The following is a 13,276-nucleotide window of genomic DNA, read 5'->3' as shown; positions in this document are numbered from 1 at the left end:
TCATTCTGCCAAGTATCAGTAGATGTCTGATTCTAAATTGTAAAACAATACACTTAATAAACCCACGGTATGTTCCTTAACGTGACAAAAGCTTGCATGAACAGTAAACATGGATGCAGCCTTGGCATATAATCATGTTTTTAATGACCACAGTTATGCATTTTATTGTCTTTTAGGGACATTTTTTGCTCACTTATTGCTCAACGTAGTGATTTTCCAAAGAAAAAAAACGAAACAAATGCTTTTTAGGCATGCCTGCCCACCGCTGATAAATAATCAGGCATGTCGAGGCCTCCAAAAAGATATCAAAATATAATAAAACTTGTCTCATAATCCACATCACACATGATTCCGTGTTCACTCAACCGTAATGTTTTCCATAATTTGATTTGAAGGCATCAACAAAGCACCCATTCCAGTGCTGGACACAAAAAAAAAAAAACAGGCTGCGCATTCCCACAATTCTCCCCATCTGGCTCACATTAAGAAACTTCAGAGCACAAAGAGGGATTTATCGCCAGAGGTTTTATTTACGAGCACACGCGGGCTCCTGGCATTGATAAAAAAAAATAAAAAAATGTTTTTTTATTGTGAGGCTGGGCAGGAGTGTGATCGGCAATTAATGACTTTTTACAAGGAGCCATAAAGATTGAGAGCAAAGAGGACAACTGGCAAGCAAAGGTAAAAGGTTTACATCCACATCCTCCTCCATATATATTTCACATCACCTCACATGAGATAATTAAGACGATTAAAAATATAATAGAACCTACAGTATGGTTAATAATATTTTTTTTTTTACTGTTATTATTATTATTATTATTATTATATTACACTGACAAAGATTTTGTGATTATTTTATTACACTATTAGGGAAAATAAAACTTTTACATGACACTGGCCAACAAAAAATAATTGTTAATAATTTTTTGTAATTTTATTATTAAAAATAGTTAATTAAAAATACATATTAAGTTAGTTGTTAATAATTATGTGAATTATTATGTTAATAATTAATACTCCATATATATTATTGTATATTAATATATAATTATTTTAAAAATAGTTTTGAGTAATTTTTCTCCTCAAGTGCCAGCGATATTTTAAAGGTTTCTCGGCAATTCAGGCTGCTAAGTCTGAAAATGGCATCTGCTATTTTGAATTACCTCAAGATAGAAATATTTTTGACAATTGTTAGATTATGTGGTTTGCGAATTTGTACTTTGATCGTTCCTAAAAGTCGTGTTTGTGCTTTGACGTCACCTGTTTTTTTTGCATTTGTTTACTGCTAATATTGCCTAATTTTCAGAGTTTGCGCTTGATTTTCACAGGAAAAATTATATATACTGTATAAACTATAAATATATAACATATAAAAAATATTATAATTGGTTCCTGGACTAAGTGAAAGCCCCCCGGGGGAAAAAAAAAACCTAAAACAAAAAACTAAAACTACAAAATCTCGACCTCACTGAGGAAATGATGCAATGCGTTTGCTCGGAAGCTGATGTGGCAGGATCAAATGTACATACTGGCCTCTGCGTCATCATTCACCTCCAATAATCAAGCGTTCCGTTTAATCAACATGATAAGACAACTCCGCACCATCCTACACACACACAAACACCCACACAAGACACACAAACACACAAACATGCAGACACATGCGCGCAGTTGGACTTTGGTTGACTTTGGCCAAGTGGCACTCGGAGCAACAAGGGTCACGACAATGTTTTGTCAGCGTGGCAAAGCGTCCAATCACATTTGGATATCTTTATCTAGTCCAATCACAATCAGGAGTACACACCGCTGCCCCCGCTGAGGGGCTATAAGAAGGGTTCCAAACCCGGCAAGGAGCCACCATCATCCGGTCCAAATCCTCTTGTGACACAGGTACGTTGTATTGTGCTCGTCATCAAGATTGTTAAATTGTTAAAAGTAGTTAAGGAGTTTTATATATATATAATATGTATTGCTGTGATTATTGTTATTCTATTTTTGTAAATTTTCCAGAAGTGGCTGTAGACTATTAGAAATTTCACAAAAATGATGCAGATTATAAAATTAATCTCATGTAAATCTCACAAGAGTAGTGCTGGTTAAAATAAGGTTGATGTAAATCCAAACAAAAGGGCTTTGCATTGCAAAATAATGGAACCGTAAATCCTCCCAAAAGTTTTGCAGGTAAAAAAAAAAAAAAAAAAACTACCATCAATCCCACCAATGTTGTACCGAATAAAATAAGACTTAAAAAAAAAATCCAACTATTATGTAAACAAAAAATAAAAAAAGTGATATATATATAATATTTATTGCTGTGATTATTGTTATTCTATTTTTGTAAATTTTCCAGAAGTGGCTGTAGACTTATCAAAAATTTCACAAAAATTATGCAGATTATAAAATTAATCTCATGTAAATCTCACAAGAGTTGTGCTGGTTAAAATAAAGTTGATGTAAATCCAAACAAAAGGGCTTTGCATTGCAAAATAATGGAACCATAAATCCTCCCAAAAGTTTTGCAGGTAAAAAAAAAAAAAAAAAACCTACCATCAATCCCACCAATGTTGTACCGAATAAAATAAGACTTAAAAAAAATACTCAAAAGAGCTGCACATAAAAAAAAATCTAACTATTATGTAAAAAAAAAAAAAAGATAAAAACAAGACCATAAATCTTACAAAAGTTGCGCTGGTTAAGACAAGACTACCATAAACTTTAGCAACGTTGCAAAGGCTAAAATAAGACTACTAGAAATCTTACTAAAGTTGCATATGTTAAAAATAAGAGTACCATAAATCTTATAAAAGTTGTGAATGTTAAGACTACCATAAATGTTACATAAGTTGCAAATGTTAAAATAAGCCTACCATAAATTTTACAAAAGTTGTTTATTTTAAAATAAGACTATCATAAATTTTACAAAAGCTGGTTAAAATAAAACTATCACAAACTTGATCAAAGTTGCACAGGTTAATTTAAGATTACTTTAGAACCCCAAAGTTATACAGGTTAGAAGACGACTGTAAATTCCACAAAAGATTTAGACTACTATAAATCCACCCAAAAGCTGGAGCAGGTTCGAGTAAGACAAATGCAGCGAGTGCAGAAAGCCATGTTTTTATTTGTTTTTCCAATTTCCTAGGTCTCATCCAATCTGCAACCATGAAACTCATCATCGCCGCCATTGTTGTGATCGCACTGGCTCAAGGTAGGACAACAATTTTCACACAAATATCAACACGCAGTCGTTTTACACTGCAAAAAGCCTCACTAAAAAAGACGTGGTTTACGCAGGGAGCCTTGCCCAGGACGCTGGCGACCTGGAAATGATCAGCCAGAAATTCGAGGAGATCAAGAACAAAATGACGGAGGAGCTGACCAAGCTGATCAACACCGAAGATCTGGGCAGCCAGGCGCAGTGAGTACACGCCAAAAACCGCCAATAGCTGAAAATCCACGGACAGTCCGCCAACACAAAACAAAGAATCCCACCTTGCGTATTTGAAAATCACAACTTTGTCCTAAAGACTGCTAGCTTAATGCTAACACCAATGGCAATTGTCATAGATTAGGCGAACGGATGCGCAAAACAACTAATACTAAGTTTAGTGAGCAAGCGGCAAACGTCTCCATGTACATTTTGCATGATTGCTCCCCCCCCCCCTCCATCTGCATTGCAGGGCCTTCCTGGAGCAGCAGAAGAACCAGTTTGAGCCCATGATGACCAAGGTCCAAGAGCAGATGAAGGCGGTCGCCGCCAGCATGCAGGAGCAGATCGAGCCCATGGCCACCAACTTCCAGACGCAGATGCAGCCCATGGTGCAGAAGTTCCAGGAGCAAATGGAGGCCATCCTCAAGCAGCTGACCGACCAGGCCAAGGCCCTGACCAACTAAACCACCCCACCCCACTTCCCCTAAAAAAAGTAACCTGCAGCCATCTTTCACCATCATGGACTGGCTGACTTCCTTTTGGACTCCACATGTGTTTCCGTACCTTTTTGACATGGATGATTTCATCCCCAAAACCAAAGAAGTGCAATAAAATCTTGAAACACACCAGCGTACACTGTTTCCCTCATATGGTAGTGTTGACTAAACTGCAGATGGGGTGCAGCGTCGATTAAGAGTGAGGTTTTTAGATAATCAAGAGCATTAAAAAAAATTTTTTTTTTTTTAATGGATTAGTCCTTTTTCCAACAGTAAAAACCGGACAGTTAGCTGCTCAACCAATTTAAATTCTGTCGCCCAAAAATAAATGCCTCCCCTCCAATAAATGCCTTCTTCAATCTGCCAAGAAAAACAAACGGTAGTGAATTTACATACTTTTATATATGCCTCTTGTTCATATAAAGAAAAACATACAAGACATTAAATGTTGTTTGTGTATGTTTCCACAAATAAAAACAGATGCCTTGTTTAAAAATAAATAATTACAGGGTGGATCCTCCACTTGAACAAATAAACACCTCACTCAAATAGACAGCGCGCCCTTTTTGTCAATTGTATGATTCCCTGGGCGTTTGTCCACAAAAACACCTCTATTTTTGTTTAAAAAAAATATGAGTCAGTTGAAAAAAATAAATACACGCCTCCACTAAATAGATGCCTCACACTAATTGGGGAGTACATTCGTCTTAAGTTTTGTGACCAATAAAATTGATGCTTGGTTTAAAAAAATAAAAAATAAAAAATCACGTGTGACTTAAAAAAATTAGTGCCTCCTTCAAATACGGAAAAACAAGTAGTAGATTTGCATATTTTTTGTAACCAATAAAAAAAAAGACTCCTCCCCATTTCCCAAAAGAAAAATGAAATGAGAAGTAGATTTGTGCAAGTATTCATGGATAACGCTACACTTGGTTCAAACCGCGCATTTATTCTTACTGATAAGTTGGAGGCATCTATTTATTTGGGGAGGGGGCTATATTTGTCTTGGCCATTTGAACACATCACAACAACAACAAAGCCGCAGTGTGGGAAGGTTTACTCAATACGCAAATAGAAAAAAAAAAATACAGGCTGTCAGATCAAAATGAACAGCTCAAAGATTTCAAATGAGTACAAATGTATACAAAAACCCTTCATAGAAAAATATTTCAATGTTGTCATTTAATTTGGCTAATAACATTTATGGTCATTTTAGTCATATTTGATTTGCTACTTTATGGTTTTGTTTATTGTATTCAGATTTTTTTTCCTGTTGTTTACTTGTATTGATATTTTGTTTTGTTTACTTATATTTTGATTTTTGATTTTTTTTTTTGGCGTTTACTTGTATTCAAGATTTTTTTTATGTTGTTTACTGATACTTTTGTGTTTACTAGTATTTGGATTTTTTCTTCATCTGTTCACTGTTTTCTATTTACTTGGGTGTGATACGCTCAGATCCTTCACTGCCATCATTGCGTCATACCTCGAGGATGCCCTCTAGCCTGATGAGAAAAAAGCCACACAAAATGTGGAGAGGAAAAAAAAGCAGGCTTTTAAATAAATAAATAAATAAATAGTGTCTCTGTCAAACCCTACCTCGGGTTGCGTTTGCGGAGCATCAGTAAGCCTTCTGTGACGTCTCCTTGGCCTGATGAGCCTGAAGGACAGCCACGGCCTCGTCCACCTGCAAAGACCAACAAAACTATTTATGTCCTCAGATAAACAATCAACACAAAGCCATCAACTGGATGATATCGTAGTTGTGTGTTTTTAACATATTGTATGCGAAGCCTCAAAAGCCTTTTACAGGCTCATCGTTTAAATATCGTAGATCCAATCACTCAATGAGCGAATTATCGTTTTTCTTCTTCTTTTTTTTTTTTGATGGTCCATTATAAATCGGATTCGGGGTTTTAAGAGCTGCTCACCTTTGAACTGAGAGACTCCGGGGACTCCAGCATGTGGAGCAGCTCAGAGTTGTCGATCTCCAGCAACATGCCGGTGATCTTCCCCGCCAGGTCTTGATGCATGCTTTGGATGAGTGGGAACAAACACTCACCTGGAAAAGAAAACGAGAGAATGTTTCTAAGAATGAAGTGGGATGCTTACATAACGGGTGGGCAAACTTGACGGCAAAATTGCCCTTTTCGAAAAAAAACAAAATGGCAGACTCCACGTGAGTTTCAGGCATGGCTTCTTAAGATTTTCTTGTTGGTCTGCTCAGGATAGACTTGGCTAATACATTTCATGCTGGCAAAAGAAAACTGGCTTCAGGGTCTGAATTTTCCAAAAAGTTACAAAAAAAAAAGTTGTTTTTTTTTACAGCGGGTCAGTTTGTCTGTGACCCCATGAGACGAAACTAAAATGGGCGCTTCAAAACAAAACAAAATGGCAGACGACATGGCTAATAAAGTTCATGATCTTTAACTGGTTTCAGGGGCTAATTTTCAAACAAAATTCCAGAAACTCGTAAATGCAAAATTTTCACTAGGGTGAAAATTAGCTAGCTTGATCGCGCAGGCTTACCCAGCATCTGCTTCTGCTCCAGTGGCGGAGCAGAAGCCAACATGGAGGCCGTCAGAGGCTTTGGAGTCTGGCCAGAAGGCTGAGGAGAGAAAAAGAAGCTCATGTTTGCCACATTTATATATGGATACGGCAAACATTGCGCTAGTTCAGGGGTGTCAAACGAATCCTAGTTAAGGTGTCCCTCAGAGCTCTGTTATATGCCCCTGCATTTTTATTACAGTTATACTGTGTTTTTGTTTGTTAGCAAATTAGACATCAAGGAAAATAGCGGCGAGCAAGTAAATGCAAATTAATGCTCGGAAAAAGTCCAACTGAATTTTTACGTGTTTTTTTTGGTGTGAGTCATCAAACTTCTCACATTGCTACGTCCACACAATATGACAAAAACTATCTTGCATCACTTTTCTAATGTAGTTCAAATTTGGTAGACAAAATTTCTAGGACAAGTTTGTCTTTGAAGCACCTTTAGAAAAGGACCCCAAAATGACGACTTGTTTTATAAGACTTTTTTGTGCCTCTATTTATAATAAACATTGCTAATAAATTTCAAGTTGCTAAGTGAAACTGTTTTCGGAGGTTTATTGGGTCTTGGCTTGACCCACGTGGTCTAGTTTTGTTTAAAGGTAGTCCTTTTTACCTGTGTAGGCTGCATGTGGTTCGAGGGGCTGCGGATTCCCGTGGCATACTTGTATTGCGGAACCCCGCACACGGGGGTGAGTGGGGACTCGGGCCTCGGGCTCAGAGTCTGGGACGCTGCGAGGACATATATTTAGAACCAAGATGTACTTTTTAGGAAGACTTTGGAATGAATGCGGACTGACTCGCACGCTGGCCGGACATCCCGCGGGGCCCCTGGGAGGGGGGACGTGGCGAAGCGTAAGCGGGCGGGCTCGGTGCCGTGGTCCGCATAGCGGTGGGCATGTTCTGGTACTCTAGGCAAGAACACAAATGCTTTAACATGAACCAGAGTGATTCGGGAAGTCTGATTGGCGGGGAATCAAACAATTGTCCAAATTCAGCGCCACGGCGTAAGCGGGTACCTGCCGTGGCCCAGCGGGGGCTCGGACACAGCTGGGCAGCCGTCGGGTAGTAAGCGGCGGTGCGGTTCTGCGCCTGAGGAATGGGCGCTATGAAGTAAGCCGGGGGAGGCGCCGCCTGATAAGGGTTGATGGCCTGGTTGGGCACGTTGGTCATGCGTTGGATGTACTGGCGGGTCAGGTAGGCCTGGCGCTCCTCCTTCCTTTGGGCCAGCGCCACGTACAGCGGCTTGGTGGCCACGATGCGGCCGTTCATCTCCGACACCGCCTTGCCGGCCTCCTCCGGAGACGAGAAGCAGACGAAGCCGAAGCCTTTGCTGCGCCCGCCGTGCGTCATCACCTGCACACGTTTCAGCGGCGTCAGCGACGAGGTTACACGACGTGAAAACAGCCGCGGCGGTACCTTGGCGCTGGTTATGATGCCGAAGGGCGCAAATTCTTTTCGCAGGCACTCGTCGTCGATGCTGTCGTCAAGGTTCTTCACGTACAAGTTGACGCCCTGGAAGGTAAAAATTGATGCGGTCACTCCACAATGTTAATGATTAAGCTGATAGGGACGAATATTTGAATTGTATTTAAGGTCAGCGACACAAACAACTGGAATTGTTTTGCCTTGGCATTTCTTATCTTCTTTTTTTTTTAGATTTCTGTAATTGAGCACTTTGTGAGTGGCTACATGTGGTCGCCCCACAATGTTGTGTGCATCCATGTTTTCAGTTCCATTACAGAGGAGCTACATGACTCACAAGTTCACAAGAGACGCCGTTTCATTATACTGACATGAACATGTGGTCGCTCCACAATGTTGTGCGTTCATGCTTTAGTCTGTGGCTTTATCAGTCGTAAATAAATTCCCAATGAGTTCACAATGTGGAGATGTAAATGAGTTCACAATGTGAAAATAGAATATTTGATGAAAATTACAATTCCAGAAGAGTCTGACACGAGGTCGCTCCACAATGTTAATAATCAAGATGATAGTGACAAATATTTGCATCGTATTTAAGGTCAGTGACACAAACATTTGAAATTTCTCCGCCTTGGTGTTTCTTTTTTTTTTTTTTTTGTGTAATTGAGCACTTTGTTGTGAGTGTCTACCTGTGGTCACTCCACAATGTTGTGTGCAACGATGTTTTCAGTTCCAGGGGAGCTACGTGACTCATTTGTATATGAATTCACAAGAGACGTTGTCTATACTGACAACTGCCATTTCATTATACTGACATGAACATGTCGCTCCACAATGTTGTGCATCCATTCTTTTGTTTGGCTTATCAGCAAATGGCGAGTTCGCAATGTGGATATGTAAATGAGTTCACTATGTGAAGATGGCATCTTTGATGAAAATTGCAATTCCAGAAGGGTCTGACATGAGGTCACTCCACAATGTTATGTGCGCTCAGTGTTTAGGTTGATAGGGGCTATGTGGCGTTTTAGTTATGTGGCATCTTAGTTCTGAACAAGTTCCATATGCTGTGACGGGCCTATAATGAGGATTAGCATTGTAATAAGACTGAGTGGTTGATCCACAATATTGTGTGCTTCCATGTTAATGTTCTGGGGGTGCTACAGCTTGTGACGCACTAGTCATAAACAAGTTCTCTGTGTGGAGACCCAGTCTATAAAAACAATTAGCATTCGATTTATTAATAGTTAGACATGATCGCTCCACAATGTTGTGTGCTTCCATGGAAATATTCTGGGGGAACTACAGCTGCCATGAATGATTTGGTGCAACTAAATTTCCTAGGTGGAGACAGTATCTATAATGCCAATTACCATTCTAACAGACTCTGATATTGGCACTCCACAATGTTGTGCATATTTCTATTCATGTTCCAACGTGCTACTCTGACTTATTTAGTCATGAAGTAGTTCCCTATGTAGGAATAGCGCCTTTAATGACAATTAGCGTTCCAATACACCCCGAGGTAGTTGTTCCACAATGTTGTGTGTGTCCATGTTTGTCTACATCCAAGGGGGTGGTGCTTTGTTTGGTGGAAACTGACCTGGTAGCGCGAGATGCGATCTTGCTTCATCTGCTCAAACTTGCGCTTAAGCTCGGCCTGGCGCTCCACCTTCTTTTGGGCACGGCTGACGTAAATCATCCTGCCGTGGAATTCTTTCCCGTTCATCTGGTCCACTGCCTAGGAGACGGCAAAAACATGGACACAACCAAGACTCGTTTATAATCCAGTCCAATGGAGTTCAAATCGTTTGTAAAAAAAATAACAAGAGCTGCATGAGGAGGACTGGCCATTTGTATTGATTTGTGGAAAAATATGAAATTGATATGTGACTCACTCCCGCCCATTTTTGTTTTACCTTCTGGGCGTCCTCGTGCCTGGCGAAGCTGACAAAGCCGAAGCCTCGACATGAGCCGTGTTCGTCTATCATCACGCGGACGCTGGTGGTGTTTCCTACGCGACACAAGGACGGCATCGATTCGGAGCATTCGAAGAGAGATGTCCCCAACGTGAGGACCTCACTGACCGTATGTCCTAAACATGTCCCGCAGCATGTTGTCGTCCACGTCGTCGCCAAAGTTCTTCACGTAGACGTTGGTGAACTCCTTGGCTCGGACCGCCAGCTCAGCCTCGCGCTCTTTGCGGGACTTGAAGTGGCCTACAAATCTGTTGAAATGGAATTCAGTTGGGATAAATTCAAGTTCAGATGTTCAACTTTACATTTTTAACAGATGTATACAGTCATTTCTGGACTATAAGCCGCTACTTTTTTTTCACTTGCATTCGACCCTGCGGCTAATACAAAGGTGCGGCTTATCCATCAGATAAGGGGGGGGGGGCACTATAAAGGAAGCGCAAGAGCGTCAGGCAGAGTAAAACAAACCAAGTGAGCCCAAATACAGTAGGAGAGACAGAACCAGAGTGAGACAGTTTGCACCCTCATTATGGAAAATAAAGTGGCGGGAACCCGGTGCGGTAACATTAAAACACCTGCGGCTTACAGTCGGGTGCGACTTATATGTGTAACAAACTCGAGTATTCCTCAAATTTAGCTAGCGTGGCTTATAGTCAGGTGCGCCTTATAGTCCAGAAATTACTGTCATTAACTATTTTTGGGTTAAATTGATTGTATGGTAGCTATAATGGCTGCAACAGACATATCTGTTTAAAAAGGACAACCAGATGGAGGAAAAGGGTAGCTCAGGGGTGGCCAAGTTCGGTCCTCGAGAACCACTATCCCAGCCTGTTTTCCACTAACACACCTGATTCATGATCACTATCGTTATCAGGCTTCTGCAAAGCTTGCTGATGAGCTGATCATTAGATTCAGCTGGACAACAGACTGGCTCTTGAGGACCGGACTTGGCCACCCCTGGGATGGATGGATGAAGTCCAATTGTTGGTAACGAACGTACATTTTCCGTTCCTTAACAAGCTTGCCGTTCATCTCCGTGATGGCTCTCTCGGCCGCCTCCTGAGTCTCAAAGTGAACAAAGCCGTAGCCTTTCGAACCGTTCTCGTCGCACACCACCTGCAGCGGAAGGGAATTGAAATGGACACGTTATGGATGAGGGATGGTTCGATGGCAATCGACAAACACGGTGATTCTTGACGAGTGAGTTTAATTTGTAGAAGAGAATATAAAGAAAACATGATTTTTTTATAACTGCTGTTAGCATTGCAGTATTCGTATGTTGAATGTGTCTTTAAGGGGCGTGGTCAAGTGATCAGAAGCAAGGCGGCCGTTCTCATTTTCTATTTGCAGGTTCGACTGCCCCCATTCGCTAAAAAGTACGACTTGGCAAAAAAAATCCGTTCCTACCTTGCCAGACATGATGTTGCCGAAGAAGGAGAAAATGTCGTACAGGACGTTGTTGTCGATGGAGCGGTCCAAGTTTTTGATGAAAACGTTGCCCACGCCGCTCTTCCTCAGCGAGGGGTCCCGCTGCCACCACATGATGCGCATGGGCTGGCCCTTGATTAGGTCGAAGTTCATCGTGTCTAGCGCATGTTCAGCTATGGGGGGGGGGGATCAGATTTTGGTTAAAAAGACTTTTTTTTTTAAAAGTGTTAATCACATTCATTTGATAGCAATTAAACTTGCATTTGGCTCCATTGCACCCACTCACAGTCAAGCCAGTGGACAAGTCAGTTGCCATTGACGTCTAAAGTCGTCAATAGCAAGTGAATGCGTTTTAAACACAGGGAGGACACGTAAAGTGGCGGCCACGTGCATTTCCCTGACTGGCAAATGTGCAGGAAAGGATGTTTGCATTCTTGCGTTCTTATTTACCATCCGCGAGATGCTGGAAGTTGACGCAGGCGTATCCCAGCGAGCGCCCGCTCATCATGTCCCGACATATGCGGATGGACAAAATGATTCCAACCCGGCTGAGCCTTTCGTAAAGCATGGCTTCCGTCACATCCGCGTGCAGGTCGCCCACGTACAGTGCGGCCATGGATGGGCGCCAAAAAATAGGGACTTTTTTTTGTGCCCGGGGCTGGGAGTGAAAAAGTTTGTTTTCCACTGGTTACACTGTAAAAAAATTTACTTGGGTTATTTTAGACATGGGAATAATAATATAAAGGGTAACTTATACCTACGCTACCAATTTTAAATCAGTAGCAAGTGTTACCCCAAAAATTAGAAAAATATACCTATACCTAAAAAAAATAACCTGTATAATCTACCAAATAAATGTTGGATAAGATAACATTTTCAGCCACTTTAATTGGATGAATTCGAGTCCCTTGGAATGTATGCCAAGTGGCCAGTCCAGCCCTAACCCAAAGGTTGTGGGTTCGATCCTCAGCCCTTGAGACCATAGCAGTGCTGGATATAGATCCCAAAGGTTCTCGTGATGCTGTGTCATCAATAGGTGAATGAGAAGACAGTGTTCAAGAGCTCTGAACACCTCAAAGGTTTAAAATATGAGCAAAGGCCCATTCACCATTTTTCTCATATTAATATAATTTTGAGTAACAATGATTGATCTTAGTTTTAAATCCTGAGTACATTTTACTCAATTTTAATGAGTATCTCAGATGCGGAAAGTAATAAAAGTTGACATAAACCTTACTCAATGTACGTAAGTAATTTCATAGCTTTTGGGGTATACACTTTACACAAAATATATTATTTAAATGTACCAATGAGTTAAAGTGGCTGCAAATTGTTATCCTACATTTATTGGATAGGTTGCTTTTTTTTTTATAATATAGGCTACGTACCGAACCCCGGGCGCGGATGTTCGATGTTAAACGAAAGAGACCACGAGCGTCAATGCATTTTTATTGAATGATTCCAAGTTGTCAATTGTGGCCGGTTCCATGTGACCGTCGTTCGTCACAAACGTCACATAAAATAAAATTAAAAATTAAAAACACGAGCGCACGCAATCACTTCACATCACCTCATTGGCGCTTTATTACAACTTGAAAAAGATGCGTGTTTTGGGGGGCCTGGACGTCACACGACGTAGTCTTGTACGTATTCGGACTGTTGAAAGGGGGCTGACGCACTTCCGGGACGCAATAATATTACGGACACCGGCGCGCGCTAATAAAGGCCAAATAATATGGCACAAATCACTTTGACGAAGGTAATATTGCTCTTTTCTGAGGAAGGTGTAGAGTTAACTTCTTTTTTTTTTATAGCGTTCGCATGACAGTAATTCGTGCTTTAGTATAGAAATTACGTTGTGAAAAGTGAAAACTTGTTTATGTAGCATATATTCAGTCTCGGGCCAAGTCTTGATATGTATGCTTTTTTTTCCCCCCCTTAATGATTTCCAAATTCCTCACGCTTTGGTT

The 13,276-nt window shown here is 40.8% G+C and overlaps 3 protein-coding genes across 3 annotated transcripts in view; 2 read left to right on the top strand and 1 right to left on the bottom strand.

Annotated features, from left to right (window-relative positions):
* The first annotated feature begins 1,797 nt into the window (after positions 1-1,797).
* On the top strand, positions 1,798-4,059 carry LOC147157524 (type-4 ice-structuring protein-like). The gene is made up of 4 exons (XM_086062229.1): positions 1,798-1,893; positions 3,146-3,211; positions 3,298-3,421; positions 3,684-4,059. Exons 2-4 carry the CDS (start codon positions 3,166-3,168, stop codon positions 3,895-3,897), a joined length of 384 nt encoding a protein of 127 aa, XP_085918355.1. The 5' UTR covers positions 1,798-1,893; positions 3,146-3,165; the 3' UTR covers positions 3,898-4,059.
* Positions 4,060-4,313: 254 nt separating this feature from the next.
* On the bottom strand, positions 4,314-12,772 carry LOC147157523 (polyadenylate-binding protein 1A-like). The gene is made up of 15 exons (XM_086062227.1): positions 12,695-12,772; positions 11,757-11,999; positions 11,286-11,479; positions 10,879-10,994; positions 9,990-10,129; positions 9,822-9,916; positions 9,506-9,643; positions 7,900-7,995; positions 7,500-7,836; positions 7,281-7,391; positions 7,097-7,212; positions 6,460-6,538; positions 5,862-5,992; positions 5,530-5,617; positions 4,314-5,435 (listed from the first exon to the last, which is right to left on the bottom strand). Exons 2-14 carry the CDS (start codon positions 11,920-11,922, stop codon positions 5,552-5,554), a joined length of 1,785 nt encoding a protein of 594 aa, XP_085918353.1. The 5' UTR covers positions 11,923-11,999; positions 12,695-12,772; the 3' UTR covers positions 4,314-5,435; positions 5,530-5,551.
* A 241-nt stretch (positions 12,773-13,013) lies between these two features.
* The window catches only part of grhl2b (grainyhead-like transcription factor 2b), a 30,031-nt gene continuing 29,768 nt past the window's right edge, over positions 13,014-13,276 (top strand). Inside the window, exon 1 of the mRNA XM_086062168.1 lies at positions 13,014-13,065. Within this exon, the coding sequence (XP_085918294.1) occupies positions 13,042-13,065 (24 nt within the window). The 5' untranslated portion in view covers positions 13,014-13,041. The remainder of the gene's footprint in view (positions 13,066-13,276) is intronic.

This window comes from Leptonotus elevatus, chromosome 19 (genome assembly GCF_054856555.1).
Source record: "Leptonotus elevatus isolate MCC_2025b chromosome 19, RoL_Lele_1.0, whole genome shotgun sequence".
Classification (NCBI taxonomy): domain Eukaryota; kingdom Metazoa; phylum Chordata; class Actinopteri; order Syngnathiformes; family Syngnathidae; genus Leptonotus; species Leptonotus elevatus.
This window is presented reverse-complemented; position numbering and strand designations above follow the sequence as displayed.

Excerpts from the sequence above, each read along its gene's own strand:
- LOC147157524 (XM_086062229.1), top strand. The coding sequence starts at position 3,166 with ATGAAACTCATCATCGCCGCCATTGTTGTGATCGCACTGGCTCAAG. Across the intron at positions 3,212-3,297 it reads TGTGATCGCACTGGCTCAAG|GGAGCCTTGCCCAGGACGCT; the intron begins GTAGGACAACAA and ends TGGTTTACGCAG. Across the intron at positions 3,422-3,683 it reads GATCTGGGCAGCCAGGCGCA|GGCCTTCCTGGAGCAGCAGA; the intron begins GTGAGTACACGC and ends TCTGCATTGCAG.
- LOC147157523 (XM_086062227.1), bottom strand. The coding sequence starts at position 11,922 with ATGGCCGCACTGTACGTGGGCGACCTGCACGCGGATGTGACGGAAGCC. Across the intron at positions 10,995-11,285 it reads GCAACATCATGTCTGGCAAG|GTGGTGTGCGACGAGAACGG; the intron begins GTAGGAACGGAT and ends CTTCCGCTGCAG. Across the intron at positions 9,644-9,821 it reads GGCACGAGGACGCCCAGAAG|GCAGTGGACCAGATGAACGG; the intron begins GTAAAACAAAAA and ends GCCGTCTCCTAG.